At 41.6% G+C, this 17,064-nt stretch overlaps 1 protein-coding gene across 50 annotated transcripts in view; it reads right to left on the bottom strand.

Moving 5' to 3' along the window:
• The window catches only part of ESRRG (estrogen related receptor gamma), a 663,361-nt gene that overhangs the window by 229,268 nt on the left and 417,029 nt on the right, over positions 1-17,064 (bottom strand). The window contains exon 1 of one of the 50 annotated variants that reach the window (XM_021064106.2): positions 3,498-3,707. The exons of the other annotated variants lie outside the window; for them this stretch is intronic. Within the exon in view, the coding sequence (XP_020919765.1) occupies positions 3,498-3,553 (56 nt within the window). The 5' untranslated portion in view covers positions 3,554-3,707. Of the gene's footprint in view, positions 1-3,497; positions 3,708-17,064 lie in introns of those variants that run through there. 50 annotated transcript variants of the gene reach the window in all.

The raw sequence follows: 17,064 nt of genomic DNA on the forward strand, positions 1-17,064 counted from the left end.
ATGCAAGAGAATTAATGGATATCCACAAGGGCTTTGCTAATAACATGGGTTAATTACCGCTGCAACACACTAGGCTCAATAAATAAAGCAGCAGTGCCATAAACACATTAAGACGAGAAACCATCACTTATAAGAACCAGCCAACACCATCACCCTTGCCTCTGCCCAGGAAATGCGAAGCTGTTTTCCAGCCCTTTCTGTAAAAGGCGGATTTCTAAACTTACCACCCAATGTGTGTAAGGTAATACATAAATACACTGACACAAAGGGCTCCTGAAGCATGGGGTGCCCAGCATTTATCCACCACTCCCAGTCAACACTGATTCCATTAACTCAGAACACTTTTGCTGCTTTATGCCAAGAGAGAAAATCATACGTTATATGTTACATAACACATCCTGCCTGGCTATTCTGACTACAGATAGTTTGGTTTATAGACAGTGGTTCTTTAATTTTTACAGAAATAGAATTAATCTGTTCACTTTAGTGATGTGATGGGCAAGGCTGCGACACTCTCCAGCTTAACCCCCCCGCAACCCCCCCCCAAGTGCAGCTGGTTGTCACTTCCAGCAATTTACAAAGAAATCATCTGAAAACCCCTACCTTTAAGGCTGCAGGTGTTTTCAACAGATTTATAGAGAAGAAACAGGAAGACAAGTAATAGGAGCTCCAAGTCTGGAGTTTAAGTATTCCTTCTTAGAAAAATAAACTTCAAGTGTCTGTTCATAGTTCTCAAATAAATCGCATCTAAAGTGACTTAGGCAAGCTCCTATCTTTTTAAAATAATTGGATCCACTCTGATTTAGGCTTTTTCTTGATGTCCTAACTGCCTATTTTTATCCCATACATTTTGACATTATAGTATTACTTTTGGATAGTTGTATTTCAAGTGACTTTAGCTTTTAACAAGGAGAGGTGAGGCAGAGAGAGAGAGAAAAATATAAAATAAAATAAAATAAAATCAGAGCCCTGAAAGAGAAAGAGTAGACCTTACAACATAAAACTTGCAGAGCTTCCAACAGGAACCTTCAGACACAAATCTGTTTAATTTTCAATGTCTGGATTTCAGGGATGAGGCTGAAATGTACGAACTGTTCCCTCCTTGCCTTGCCTGTGTTGGAGTATTTCCATTGCCTTTCCTTCTTCCAACAGCTGTGACAACTGTTAAAACAGTCAGTAAAATTAAGTCCGCTCTATAATCCTGTAGTCAATGTTACATTTTAATCAGAGGTTCAAAGGGAATCAAGTGATGAACACACTCATTTAGAATGATTAGACTGACACATATGTCAAAATGAGCAGATATATTATTTTCATCTATTTATGCTATCAATTATTACTGCTATTAAATGTGAAACAAGCTTTCACGTATTATGCTCTTTAATGCGCTGGCACATTTCCTAAAACAAAACAAAAAAAATACATAGTTAAAGGTTAACAGTTTTAGGCTCTCCTAATGTTGGTCAATCAATCGTACGGATCTTTTTAACAGCCTCCGAAGCAGAAATTGTCCAGTATTTCCCTCTGAAACTGCATAACTCTGGTTTCATTTCCATGTATACACACACGTGATGGGGTTTAACCCAGCACAATTACTATGAATATTAATAGCATGTATAAATTCTGTGGTTTATTAATTGAGACAGAGAGGCAGATGCGTTGCTAAGCATTAGATCTTTCTGTCTGTCCGGTGAACCACACAACCATCAGAACTGCATCCAGACAATAAATCTGTATTTTCTTAAAGATGACTTTTAATTGAGCCAAAAAAGAAAGCTAGTTTGAATCTTGCGCCACAGCCAAAAGGACATGTGCCCCAATTTCATTTAAATGCATCTGCTTTAAGAGGCTTATCTAAACTCATTATTCAAATTAGCCATAAGAAGTTAAATTCAAGGAAACTACTTTAAAAAGAAGCCTCGGGGAGGGGGGTGGATTTTTAAAGTTTGTTTTGTTTATTTTTTTCTGAGGGAAAGTTCGGACTCTGGGCGAGCTTGGCTAATACCTTTTTTCCTGACATGGAGACATTAAAATTCTCCAGTTCTACAGCCTCAGGCGGGCTCACCTCCAAACTACACTTGAGGGGGCAGTCCTACCTTTGTTTATTTTTCATTTTTCTTTTCACACAGTTTAAAACTGACGCAAGCACAGCCTTTCAACCTTTCGGTTCCTCCTATGTCCATCCCTCGGCCACTAGCCCTTGTGTGAGTGTGTATGTGTGTGCAAGCATGCATACACACACACACACACACACACACACACTCGCACACACGAGGAGCCACCGAGACTGCAAGTCACTTTTCATCTCTCGCTTAATTACCAAGCAAGGCAATATGCAGTCACTAAGGACAGCTAGTGGACGTCTACTTATAATGCATGACCTCCTCCTCTCCAGAGTTTTATATTTTCTTCACCATCTACAGAGAGAAATGTTTGCCAAGGGCACTCTTTTCAGAATTATAACAGTTGGTATTAGTGTAATGTGAAAAGCAAAGCAATATAACTGACTCAACAGAAAGAGGAACCAGTGACAGCTCCCATGATAAACTAACATTTTATCGGAACACTGGGTTGAAATTAAGTTTATGACCTACTCATTTACACAAGAATGCCTAATTTAGTCCTTTCCCCCTCCTCGCTTGTCCCCTCCCTTGAGCCACCCAAATATGTATATTTCCATGGACATGCAGATATTCATAAATACAAATTAAACTGCATCTAAGGGTAAAAGTACTTTTCTGCATTTTCTGGACATGATACATGAAACAAATCCACAATCTCAGCATTGTCTACTCAAGGGGAAATTTTAAAAGTCACTACTGTTTCTTCTTTAGTTTTTTTTTTTTTTTTCCTCCCCTTAAATATTTATAATGTGTGAAAATCTCATGTTACTTAATGGACTGATTTGTCAGTTAAGTGCTGACTTAATGCTAACCATGCAAATAACATTATTCTAGCCCCGAATTGCATCGGGCCAGTTTTTAAATTGTTCTCCGAAGGAGAATTAGTAAATGCAATTTTGCCTCTAACTCTGCACCGTAAGAAATGACAGGGAGCTGAAAATATCTGTCAAACTGCAAATACATAAGAGGCACTCAATAGTATAAATCATTTTGAATATTGTATTTTAAAACATCTTTCCTTGGGAAAATGGGTCCTAGTAAAAGATGCATTTTAACAGTTCACTAAGCATTTGTGCCAAGTGCCTATTCTTAGCACCTGAATAAGAAGTGACTGTCACACAGCTGTTTTACTGACAGTCACTGAGCTCTGCCTCAAAGGTAACATTGTAGTCGTAGAACAATTCTCGACTTACTGAATTAGAAGATCACCCTCAACACAAAAGGCACAAGACAGACACAAACAAGCACCCGTGCACACGAAATACCCAGGGCATTACCTGAATCAGTGCGCAGAGATCCATCCCGTCCACCGCGCCCCCTCCCCCGCAGGCACCCCCAACGACGAGTTTAAAAAGGAAAGAAAAAGGTACCTACTCTTCCTCGTAGTGCAGGGAAAAAGATTCAGGAAGGCAAAGTTCTACCGAATCCATGTGCGACCGGCAACCATTATTTGTGCACCCCAGCTATAAATCAAAGTTTCCTTGACAGAACACAGTGCAATTAACACAAATGTTCTCCTAGTGACAAGCCTATAGGCACAGCCAGTTGGGACCAAAGCTCTCACACTCTCCTAATCAAGGACTTAAAGCCCCGATTGGAGCTTATTAATATGAAGTAGAGCTTAACATATGCGGTCCCACCGGCCCAGGCGCGCAGCCGATTGGGGGGCCTCTGCCCAATCAGGAGGGAGGCGACGGGAGGCTGCGAGGAGCCGCGGAGCCAGGCAGGTACGATGGGTGCAGAGAAGCCAGGGGGGCCGCGAACCGAGCGCCAGAGAAAACCAGAGCCAGGACGAGAGATCGCCACGCTCCCGGCAGACCCTGTGCTCGGCTCGCTCGCGCTTTCTTTTTCTTTTTTTCCTTTTTCCCCCCTTTCTTTCTTTTTCTTGCTTTTTTTCCCTGGGAAGCTAGAAAAGAATCCTAACTAACTTAACTCTCTAAGCACTGGAGGGATCTGTCTGGGGTTCCTAACCTAACGTCTCCGGTGCCTTGAACCCGAAGAACTCGCGCAGACTCTCAGTTAAATGGGGAAAGGATTCTGCGGAAGGTAGAGAATGAAGTTTGTCCTGCCGTTGTCTGTCCTTGCTTCCACTGGGGGCTCCTGCTTCTCTAGTGCTGTACTTTCTCATTTATCCGTAATCGTGTTGTTGTCTGTTTTCCGGATCTCTACTGGGCTTCTTTTTTTTTTTTTTTTAAGACACGTTTCTAAATTGTGCGGGCATGTGAACTGGGAACGTCAGCTTGGAGGTGGAATGCAGTTTTACACAACTACAGAAGAGGAAAGAGCCCATCTGTGCAATCTGAGAGATGCCTACGCAAATTCTATGTGTAAACATTTCTTTACCTGCTACTCTCTCTCTCTCTCTCCCTACAAATATACAATGCATAGATTTTCAAAACAAAGGTAAACAACTGCAGAACAGATTTTGGCTCCTCCAGTTTCTGGGGTTGGGAGACCGAGGGCTGTAGGGTAAATAGTACATGGAACCCATCTCCATATATTTTGACAAATAAAGAGTGCTTGTTAAAATTTTTTTATTTTATTTATTTTATTTTTTTTTGGTAGGGAGAGCATTCCTAGCCAGTATGCTAAAAGTGTCCTTAATCATACACTTATTTCAAAACAAGCTTCCAAACTGGCAGACGTATACAAATATATGTGATTTTTACCCAAAACATCAGCTTTCAAATAAAATGCAGTTTACATATTTGTCTATCACCCATAACACACCCTGAATGCTTAAAAAAAAAAAATCAACTTAGAACTATTTTGTGAATTGTCACATGGTCTAGTCATTATAAGGACTAGTTTCAAACAGAAGTGCTTTTTAAGGAAAAGAGAATATAAGAGATGGGTGTTTTTTTCTCCAATAGTGTATAAGCATGTTTTTAGTTTTTATATAACAAAGAGTTTTCCTAAGTCCTGTTTTTAAATACAGGATTTTTTATTCTAGCAAATGTACAGGGGAATAGCTACCAGCTATTTATGGCAAAGAGATAACTGCTACCTTACGACCCACAATTTTGATGTAATTCAGCTCTACTGCTTACCAGCCTTTTGCGTCTTAAGTCCTACATGATATAAATAGTATAATCTTTGAGATCAAAATAAATTAGTTCAGATGTCCAGTGTGTATTACATTCACTAGATCAGAACTCAACTCTTTCTCGCCATGCTCTCAAATGTTCTAGGTCTTTAGAAACCAAAACCCTAAAATAGAACAGCTGCATTAACATTCAGAATATAAAAATGACAGACATGATTTGGTTCCCCCCCACAGAAGAAAGCAATTTCCCTGCCATGTCTTTAGCCATATCTAAGATAGGGGCCTGATGCCTTTTATTTGCGGTCTAAATGCAGACAAGTTTCTAGTTGAGAACTCACATAGCAGAAACTGTGCCTAGGAATACTGCGTAAAAGCAGGTAGAAAAAGCTTAATTACCAGTAGCATTATGCTGTCTATATTGTTAAATGTGAACTCTGCAATTAAGATGTAAATTTGGTTGTGAGCAGTGAATTAAAAGAGCTTTGAGATGTAGAAAATCCCACCATTCTGCAGACTCCCGGAAAAAAAAAAAAAAGATGTGTCTATTCAATCGAAAATGAGACATGTAATCATTTTATAATTTAAAAAATAAATAAAAAGGCATTTGAAAAAGAAACATGATTTTTCTAAAATATGATGGAGGAACTATGGAAACTAATACTGCATTAAAAAGACAGAAAAATATGTTCGGTTCAAAGATGACTATCTGGATTTGTGAATAAACTAAAATTTCTCAGAGTAATTAATATATCCAGTTATACACATTTTTAAAAAGATGTACCCCAAAAAAATTCCTTCTTCTTTTGTCCGGGGACTTGTTTTTAAAATAAAAATTATTTCATATACTCAGTGCATCTTCATGTACTCAGCACATTCCGGTCTTGCACCTGTGCAGAATACTGTACTTTTTCAGTTTCTTTGCATTTTCATGCTGTGACAGAAACCTCTTTACTACTCCTTTGAAATAGCTTTTTAAAGACAAGATTTGTAGTCGGTTATTTACCGATGATGTGAAGCCCCTGCGTTTCAGGAGTTATCTTTTATTTCCCAGCATTGTCTTCATTCTCTTAAGGTACTTACTTGACCCATTAGGAACCCTTTGATTTTGTCGCTATGTATTTTTAAATAGATTTGAGACTCATATTCACGTACAAATATGAATATTGTTTTCTGGGCTCACAGAGATTCATGTACAAACAGACACGGCGTGCTCCCCACTGACTTTCACTAACCATATTTCATCTATGCAAGATGCAGTGTCCACTGGGCTAGCTGCTTTCTGAATGACCAGAAGTGCACTAGGTTTGTGGAGCTGTATTTTCCCTCGGGATCAATATGTCACCTCTACAAGTCAAGGACCTAAGATTACACCTACTGTCTTGAATCCAGTTTAACCAATTTAAAATTTCAAATCATATCTACTGCACTAAACTTGCGAGACAGCTTTCAGAATATTTTATAAACACAGGGCTTAGTCATCTCAAGAATCTTCCCCAGCCACAAGGATTTTTCACCTTGAAGGAGGAAAGAGTGGGTAGTTACAGGAAATAAACATACCATGAGCAATACTGAGCCCTGTCGTTAAGAATCTCAACTACAAAAGATTTGGAGGGAAAAAAAAAAAGAAGAAGAAGAAACAAACAGATAAGGAGCCTAGAATAAACACATATTGCTCACCAGTCTGGACACTTCACAATCTTACCACAAGGAGTCAACCCAAAGCAGGATAAATGGAACCAAACAAAAGGACCCCTACGATCGTCTCACAAAGAATATTAATGCATTTGTTAATATCAGTCTATTAGGCATCTGACCCTGGGTCCAAGCATAATTTCAGTCTTTTCTTTTTCAAACAATGCAGTTTACTATCCAAACAACTTCATTCTCAGGCCTCAAGGAAAGCACAGACACCAAGCAGAAATATACTTCATTTCCATTTGAAAGAATGAAATGGCAACAAACAAAACTCAAGTGCAAACAAAACGTAGATTTCTGTTGTCTATCCCGCATATTTTATGGTACTTGAGTTGGAGCCATTTCCTGAAACATTCTCACAATGAATTCTTATGCTGCTACAAGGGATGAGAAATGCTTAGTCCTGCATGCTAATAGCTATCTTTCCTTCCCACCTTCCTTTTCTGAAAATTAACAGGACTCATCTATATGAAAAAAGGTTACAGTTGCCACACAATTTCTGCAGCAAATTTTGATTTTATAGCGCCCGTTTGCCATTTGTGAAATATTTCAAACTAAACAAGCCATTGCAAATTTAGATTTTCAAATTGCCTTGTAATCTCCTTTTGCAGATTCTCCCTCAAGATCATGAAACCTTTTCAAAGAAGCTGTTTAACTTTTGGAACCATCTTCCCCGCTGCCTGTGATACATGGTGTGGGATATAACATAACACACTATAAAAAAACAAAACAACCCACTATCTTTCACTCCGTAAGAAAACCCACCAGGAACATCCCTGGAAAAAGAACCCCGAAGGACAAACAGAAGCCGAGACCCTGGGATCCCCTCTTTGCCCCTTTCTGAGCTGCGTGCCTTTGAGCAGATGGCTTATCGGTCCCTAGTTTCCTCATCTGTGCTCTGGAATTTCTTTTACGCTAGAAACCTGCTTAGGCTCAGCCCTGCCCGCTGAGATCACGAGGACTTCGTTGGAAGTCAGTCTGACTACTTTGTATCACCACCAAACCTCTATCAATTCATCAAACCTCATTTTCTGTTGCCTTTCATTTCTAGGGCACAGGCTTTGATATTTAAATTATTGTCTCCATTGGCAAGAAGCAATCATTTCTACTGAAAATGATCGCTTCCACAGAAGCACTAATAAAAACCTCTCCTTTTGACAAACCTCTTGTCCTATAAATCTATCCCATTCCCAAATTACCGAGTCCATGTAAAAAAAAAAAAAAAAAAAGCCCATTCTCTGGGGAGCAATTACCTTACACACCAAACTCTTTTCCTAGTGTGTTTATGAAAGTGGGGAGAAAAAAAAAAACAGAATCAAAGGGAGATGGAGAATCTAATAGAGGCATTTTGGGTTCTGTTTAATTAATTCGGGATTCCTTCACTTTCATTTTGTCAAGCTAATAATATACATAGTAAGATGTCAGTAAAAATTAAATTATAAACTACAGTAGCTCCAATGGGAAAACGGACTTTAGTTATGTTGCATTTCCGACATAAGCGGGTAAAACATCAAATGCATTTTCTAGCATCCTACAAGCTTTCTATAATCTGCATGGCATGTATTTACAGAGCCATAGTTAACACTGGAGATTATACATTAATAAATGAGTTGCGGTTATATTCTTTCCTGAATATTAAGCACCATGAGCTAAATGCAGAAAACATTCAAGGTCAATGTCCCGTTTTAGACCTTTTCAGGCAGCTGTAATATTATGATAATCAAGCTTAAAATATTCCTATAGAAAGAGTAAATTAGCCTTTTCACTTGAAAGATGATTATGATAAACAATAAACCTAAGAGAGGACAAAATCCCTATTTTTAAAAGCCATAAATTGTTGACTCAATCATGTGTGTGATAGTGTCATCCAAAATAAAGGGTAGCTTAACCCTGAGAGGAAGGCGGGGGCACGAGTGGAGACAGAGCAAGAGCAGGGGTGGAACAAATACAACAGATTTCAGAGCAAGCCACACTTGCTTTGATGGCAGTAAAATGAACAAATTATCCATTTTAACCACGCCATTCAACATATAACATATTTGAATCTAAAAAATGTATGTATCCATGACACATCAAAAAACAGGGGAGTTTCCCGGTGGCCTAATGGTTAAGGACTGGGCCTTGTCCCTGCTGTGGTTTGTGTTCCTGCTGTGGTTTGTGTTCCTGCTGTGGCTCGAGTTACTGCAGTGGCTCAGATTTGATCCCTGGCCTGGGAACTTCTGCATGCTGTAGGCATGGCCAAAAAAAAAAAAGACACAATAAGTATTTTTTCCTGAATATCAACACTATTTGAAAGTTATCTTTTATCGATTCCATGAAGCTTCTTGTCCACATTTTCAAAGGACCAGCAATAAAAAAAAAAGGGAGATACGTACCATTGGGTGTCCACATAAATGGGCTGAAAGAGGTGACTACGATTTTTTTTTTTAATCTTAGAACTCTGATATGCTTCTTTTCATAAATGAATACATTTGATAAAAATCTGCTTCCCTCAACTGGGGCAAATCAATTAGGGGGAGGGTGTCTGTTGCACCTGGAAGGAGTCAGGTGACTGTCAAAAGCCTAGAGCTAGGCGGCAGCAGCCTCTTCTGGGGTCCTGGGTTCAGATTCCAATCATGAGGTTTGAAGCCTTGGACTTAGAATCAACATCACCCACCCAAGTCTGAGTTTCTTCCGCTATGAAATGAGAAGAACAACAGTAGCAACCCTGTAAAATTGTTACGGGGGTTATAATAACAATTTACAGAGGATCTGGTCCTAGTTGGTGGGACCATAGGACAGAGTGGGCCAAGGACATTCCGGCTTGTGGCAGTTTTCCTGGCTTAAAAATTTACAGTAGTCACTCCTGACACGCTCACAAATGCCTCGGTTTAGATACTATATTGTCCTGTCATCCTACTCGGCCCTGCATGCACGTTAACCATGTTACGTTAAAATCTCACGAAGTGAGAAAAGCGCTCTAAGAGAATGACATTGACAATTCAGTGGGCCTTCCTCATTGACTAGTTCAAGATATTTAATACAGGGGGAAAAAAAATGAAGTGCAAATATTCCTCCAGTGAAACTACCACTAACTTTTGCCATAAGATGTTATACTTCGCTCACCATACTACGGCCGCGTATAAGCTGTTCCGACGTAATGAGAAAAATAAAAGTCGCCCCCTTAAAGCATCAATCACGTTTTGTGCCTGAGTATGAGCAAGACAGACTTGGGAAAAAGTTAAAGGATTCTGCTGACTCGCCGGATGGTTCAATTGCACGCTGTTTACCAGAAAGAAGGGGAGACAGACGTGGCTCCTAACTCCTTTTCTCTTCCTTTCGGACACTTTGTCCACATTTCTTTGCCCCAGCAGGTCTGTCAGTAACGCTGCTGATGTTATTACTATCCCACACACAGGCTCATTCACCCAGGAGCGCCTTTGATCAGATACCCCCAGAACTCAATTTCTTCCCAAGCCTTTGCTCGTGTTACACTGAATGGCCACTAATCTATGGCAGAACAGCCAGTCTGGGCCACAGGGAATTACAGCCGGGAAAGGGATGACGAGTCCAACCCGCTTACCTTACAGGTGAGGAAAATAGGGCTCAGAGTGGGTATGGACCCAGACAGTGGAAAAGATCCTATTAGGAGAGATTACATTTCTCCCCGTTCCGGGGCGTACTTCACAACGAGCTACTAACATTAATCTCACCATCGCTGACCATGTGCCCAAGTGCACGGGTACAAAGCTGTCCTCTATTTCCTCCAAGAGCTTAGAAAGATGAAAAGAGTCACACATTAAAAAGGAAGTGGGGGTGAATCCGGAAAGAGAAATTCTCGTGCTTCTCCCCAGGTGGTTTTTAAGAACATCGGACTGCCAGTTCTTATAGGGATTCCGCTTTCATTCAGTGGCCACTCCTTTTCCCAACCTAAGCACCCACCTAACTGTCATCAGTGGAACAGTCCCAGAGCCGACGGTCGTGTCGGGGGTTGGTGACGGAACTCGGTCAATGCTCCTGTTAGCATTATAGGAACACAATGAAAATGTTTCAGATAGGTGGATGAATGAACGAATGAATGACAAATGCTACCGCTCAGGTACCAAAAATTGGTGGGCAAAGATGCCTACAGAAGAATGCTTTTCTGCACCTCGTGTGTGTCTGAATTCCGTGGGATTAGCAAAGTAACAGGGAGATTAAACATGATAGAGTGATTTAAACACGTAAAGGGAGAGGAGGGAGGCAGAAGAAGGCCAAAGGGAAGAAGGGATGAGAGGTTATGACCTGCTCTGCCAGGAGAGCCCAGCATCTCCTCACCACTTGCTCACTGGAGATTTATTAATGGACAACACGGATGGATCCCTGTCTTCCTGCTTTTCTATTGTTCTGTTTTCCAAATATTCACATTGCCCAAAGATCAGATAATGAAAAACAATATTTATCATGAAAACAAAAGCAAGCAAGCAAACAAAGCTGCCATCTTCACACTTAAAGCTATGACCTTACTAGGGTAACATGAAAACATTTTCTCCTTTAACTTGATAGCAATGCTTTAAAAAATCACCACATCCCAGGTACCTCCGGAAAACAAATGCTTTTTTTTTGTTTTTTGCTTTTTTGTGTGTGTCTTTTTGCCTTGTCTTGAGCTGCTCCCATGGCATATGGAGGTTCCCAGGCTAGGGGTCTAATCAGAGCTGTAGCCGCCAGCCTACACCAGAGCCACAGCAACACGGGATCCAAGCCGCGTCTGCAACCTACACCGCAGCTCACGGCAATGCTGGATCCTTAACCCACTGAGCAAGGGCAGGGACCGAACCCGCAACCTCATGGTTCCTAGTCGGATTTGTTAACCACTGCGCCACGACGGGAACTCCAGGAAAACAAATACTTTAAAAAATAAAAATAAAAGCATTCAAAACTGGCCCTTGTATGCAATATAAAAATTGTGCTAATAAGGATTCTAGGGTTTCCTTGGTTAAAGGTTAACAGGATCCTGTGAATGGCCAAACATCTTGTATTTTTCCTCGGTCTTTTGCAGGAGCAGCATGGAATACCCAAACGCTTTTGGGTAAGGTCGTGGATTTCTCTTCTTATGGGAGAGATAAAAGGGAATTAATTAATCAGCAGAAAAAGACAAAGGTCTTGCCTTTAGGCCCCTTTCTACCCCTCTTTCCTGCCTGAGTTTATTTATTTTATTTTTTCTTGGCACCCACAGCCTATGGAAGTTCCCTGTTCTAGCAATCAAATCCAAGCTGCAGCTGCAACCTACGCTACAGCTGCAGCAACACAGGATGCTTAACCCACTGCATCACAGCAGGAATTCCAGTGCCTGTGGTTCTTTAACCAAGTCCTGTGTGTTGGGATTGGTGGTTTCCTTCCGAGAGGAAGACAGACACAGACGGGAACACACAGCTTCCCATCATCATAGGGAGAACCGGAAACAAACTTCTAGAAAACCACACTCTGGGTACAAAAGAGAGTGAGACAAAAGATTCTGTTCCCCTCTCCTGGTAGGTTATGGTGATGGGGGGAGGGACATGAGGACGAAACTCCTACCAGAACCCCAGGGGTGCTTACCTCATCTGTAGTTTGCCCCTAAGCACACAGCTATTGAATCACGAGCTTTCTCCAATCAAACTTGGTGTTTACAGAAAAGCAAGTAACATAATTAAAGACCCCTCCTTTTTTTTCCCTAGAGTTCTGTTAACCACTCGAACTTAAAAGAACTAAATAAATCAAAGACAGTGTGGATGAGTGAGAAAAGAAACAGATTAACTCACCCTTTGTTAAACTGGAAGTCCGAACAAAGAAGTAAAATTTGACAAAGGAAGCAGATTTTTTTTCTGGTCTTTATAGTTTTAAAATACAACCAGGCAGAAAAGTTTAGCTGTGTAGAAACATTTCAAATGATAACAAGCAGAATCTTGAATATTTTGGCTTTAATTTAACATTAACAAAAGCGGTGTCACACAGGAAGCTTTTGTTCCTTGCAGCAACTCCGTGAGGCAGGGAGAAACTCTATTATTATCCCCATTTTATGGATGACAAAACTGAGGTCTGAAAAATTTCTTTGATTGTCCAAAGACATTTGATTGTTAGGTTGAAAGGGCCGGAAATTCTTGGTTTTTTAATTCCTTCATTGCTTGTGCTCCTAATCTCAAGCTGGTCTTCCCATAAATCTTGTTGCATCCTCTTAAAAAAAAAGATACCAGGAAGTACAGAGGAGCATTTACCAGGATGCGTTTTTGCTCATCAATAGGTTTTGTTTTAGGAGTTCCCGTCGTGGTGCAGTGGTTAACGAATCCGACTAGGATCCATGAGGATGCAGGCTGGATCCCTGGCCTCACTCAGTGGGTTAAGGATCTGGCATTGTCATGAGTTGTGGTGTAGGTCACAGAGCAGCTCAGATCCTGCGTTGCTGTGGCTGTGATGTAGGCCAGCAGCTGTAGCTCTGATTAGACCCCTGGCCTGGGAACCGCCATATGCTAAAAAGCAAAAAAAAAAAAAAAAAAAAAAAAGTTTTGTTTTAGAAAAGTGGAGAAAGGGCTGCTCCTCCCAATTATATACCCTATTGTTCTTTTTTGGCTGACGAAACACTCACTTTTTGGGTGCCTGAGTGATCCCGGGCCTTGTGTAAGTTTCCTAGGATGGAGGCACCCAAAACTAGTGAGAACGCGAAGCACAAAAAAGAAGCCTGGGGTCCCACCTCCCCTTTTCCATCACTGATCTCACTCAGAAAGTTTGGGATCGCTCCCACTCATTACTCTCTCTTCCCAAGTTTCATGGCAATACAAACATGATCTCATTCTAGAATAGATAAGCCAAGGACCAGAGACCCAAGAAGCAGCAGAACCACTCTTCATTTAAAAAAAAAAAAACAGCCAAAACAATTTCTAAAAATTTAGATGAAATTTAAAAATCACTGTATTTGCCTGGCATAGTTCCAAGATTTCCTCATTAGTGAAAAAGAGCTATGATCAACCCATACAATGGAATAGCATCCGTGTTCTCTTCTGAATTCTTCTGCTTCGTCTCTCACATCTTTCCAGAATGCTGTAGAAGGGGACTGCGTTGCATACTGCTGGGCGCTCTTGGGCCTGCGTATATGACGGCTCAGAAGATCTTGGAAGGAAACAGGGCCACATTTTGTTTGCTCTATTAGCAAAGATGATTAAATGAGACAATATTAGCTTTCAGGGTTCTTTCTGTGGTTAGAGCTTTTCCAGCTCAGCCCACCACTGGCCTCACGTTCATTGATTGAGCAGTTTAGTCTTATTCAATTATTCAATCCCCGTCAATATTTTGAGATGTGCAGATGTAAATGTAAACGTTCTGTTTTTTATTTTTTTACCAGACTGAATTCCTGTGCTCTTAGTGGGGGAGAAAGCTACATATTTGTACATGAATCTTGTAGGATGGCAAAGTCAGTCTTCCTTTCCTTATACTCTGCTCTCACTCAGTCAGGTGACAGTGTTTCACGACGCAGTCCACAGGGTGGACAGGACATCCTTCTAAGACCTTTGAGGATGTCTGAGATGCCTTCTCCAGACAGGGGTCCCCAGGTGGCATCAATGACTCTCACCTCTGTGTCCCATAATTCTTTGCACCAACTGGTCCAAGCAGCTTGTATCAAGGCTGTACTATCTGCATGCTCTCCATTCAGTAAACTTCTTCTTCTTCGTCTTTCTTTTTTCTTTTATTTTTCTTTTTTTTTTTTTGTCTTTTTAGGGCTACCCCTTGGCATATGGAGGTTCCCAGGCTAGGGGTCGAAACAGAGCTGTAGCTGCTGGCCCGACACCACAGCCACAGCAACACAGGATCCTTAACCCACTGAGCGAAGCCAGGAATCAAACCTGCGTCCTCATGGATATTAGTCGGGTTCACTACCACTGAGCCACGAGGGGACGCGGGGAGCGCCTCAGTGAACTTCTTGATGGCCTTTGGTCATCTGTGCTCTGCCTGGTACCTTAATCTGGGCATGTTAGGCTCTCAATAGATATTTGCTCAAGAGATTGCTGATTTGGGCAAAAATTGTCACAGTCATACTGATGGATCTTTTTTGTAAATGAGTTTCAATGCTGCTCTGAAGAAATCCTGTCACACTTTTAATGGGGCTGATATATTTATTCTTTTACAATGAACTACTGGCTAAGTGAAACTATATTTTGACTTATGACAGAAGGAGTATTGTTACTGCTGAATTCCATGCCTCTCACCCCACCCAGGGGCTAAGAAGAAATGCTTGACTGTATTTTTCAATAGTCATTTCTTTCCTAAGACAGGATTGCACAGTGATGGCAAAATCCTGCCTCCTTCCGCCCCGCTTGCCACCCATGAGAGAATCTCTAGAAAATTGTTTCCCAGCTTTGAATCTGTACAATCATATTGATCAACACATCTGCATCCTTAGGTGACCCTGAGTGGTCTCCGTGAAGTGAATAATTGGGAGCTTGATTCTTTGGATCACTGGACTCCTCTCTTCTTGAGAAAGAAATCAGGAAGAAAAATCCCCAAGGGGCCATTCCTGGTGTATCAATGAGGAACCTTTCTAGACAGCATAGTTCATCCCAAATCGGATGCTTCTAAGATGTTAGAATTTCAACAGCAATATTCCTTCCCTCAAGTTAAAGTCAAGCTGAACGTCAGGGTAAGAGGTAAAAGAACAGCTCTGAGGCGTGATGAGCAAGCCGTCCTCCCCATCATCTGTGACTTTGGACTTGGCGCTTCATCTCACTGGGCTTCCATGGGATCGTTCCAGTGCAGTGGTTCTCCACGTGTGGGATCCCGGACTAGCAGCAACCGCAAAGTGGCTACAAATGCAAATTATCAGGTCCCGCCCTGGACCTAGTGAATTCAAGATCTGAGGGGAAGGGGCACTGGATCTGCAATGTTTTATTGTATTTTGCTTTTTAGAGCCCCACCGGAGGCATATGGAGGAGCTCAGGCTAGGTGTCACATGGGAGCTACAGCTGCCGGCCTACCCCCCAGCTCACAGAAACACCAGATCCTTAAGCCACTGATGGAGGCCAGGGGTCAAACTCACATCCTCCTGGATGCTAGTTGGGTTCGTTACTGCTGAGCCACAACAGCAGCTCCCAATCCATTTTAACAAACCCTCAAGGTGACTCTGATAACTGAGCCTGAGAGCCGCTGGGCTGGAGGATCACTACTCAGCGCCCAGCGTCTAATGGATAACGCCGCACAACAACCAAAGCCAAAATGAACAAATAAGCACACTTCGGCTGACGATCAAGGCTCATTCTCAGACATGACCTCTTGGCGCCTGAACTTTTAGAAAACTCTAAATTCAAGTTCTTTTTTGAGTGTGTGTCAACGTTTTCTTTTACCCACCTGCTTATGCTTCATAAAAACCTTAAAACAGTGAGAGAACAATATGGCGTAGAGAGTGGTTCATGCCTTGCTTCGGGTCTGGCTTCCGCTGTTCTTCTGCTGGTGGACCCGTGGGCTGGGGGATTAAACTCTTCTCTGTCTCAGGGTCCTCATTTTTAAAATGGTGATGACTCTGACCTCCTACTATTTTTAAGAGGATCAAAGGACATGGTCTCTGTATATCAGTGGCTTGAAACATCCTGATCCCCAGGCAATTAATTTATAATCTTTGGCATCAGGAGTTTTTAAATCTCCTGGTGACTTCAATACGCTGCCAAAGTTGAGACTTGAGAACCCCTAGTAAATTGCTTAGCACGGGACCTGGAATCATTATTCCACCAGCATATACAAGGAGTGTAAGAAAAAGCATGGACTTGGGTACTGGATGGCTTAGATTCAATCCTGGCTCTTCAGCTCGTGGGCCAGTGCCTGAATGGTTTTGTCTTAGTTTGTTATCACCCGTAAGAACAATTACCAAGACGGGAAGAGAGGAGAAAAAAAAACACCTGCCCTGCTTACTTCATAAGGTTGTTGTGAAAACAAATGAGGTCATGTACATGCAAGGCCACCGTGAACTATGCAAATGTAAGAAGAGGTGACTCCCACATGCAGCCCATGAACATTTCTGACCTGCAGAAATCTCAGGGGCCCTTGTTCCATGTCAAGTCACTACATGCAAGGGACTTCTAGACCTTCAACAAGTCCTGCCGAAGAGGCGTCACATTTTTTTGGTTGTTAAGGCCATGCTAGGATCCCAGAGCCCAGGGGTAATAGTAGAATGAGGTCATTTGGCTCCACCCTGGAATCGGCCAGGGACTTTGTCAAACTACA

The sequence above is a fragment of the Sus scrofa genome, chromosome 10 (genome assembly GCF_054392235.1).
Source record: "Sus scrofa isolate SSC_HxYL_T2T_F1_AM1 chromosome 10, Sscrofa_HxYL_maternal_Yorkshire_Landrace_v2.0, whole genome shotgun sequence".
NCBI lineage: Eukaryota > Metazoa > Chordata > Mammalia > Artiodactyla > Suidae > Sus > Sus scrofa.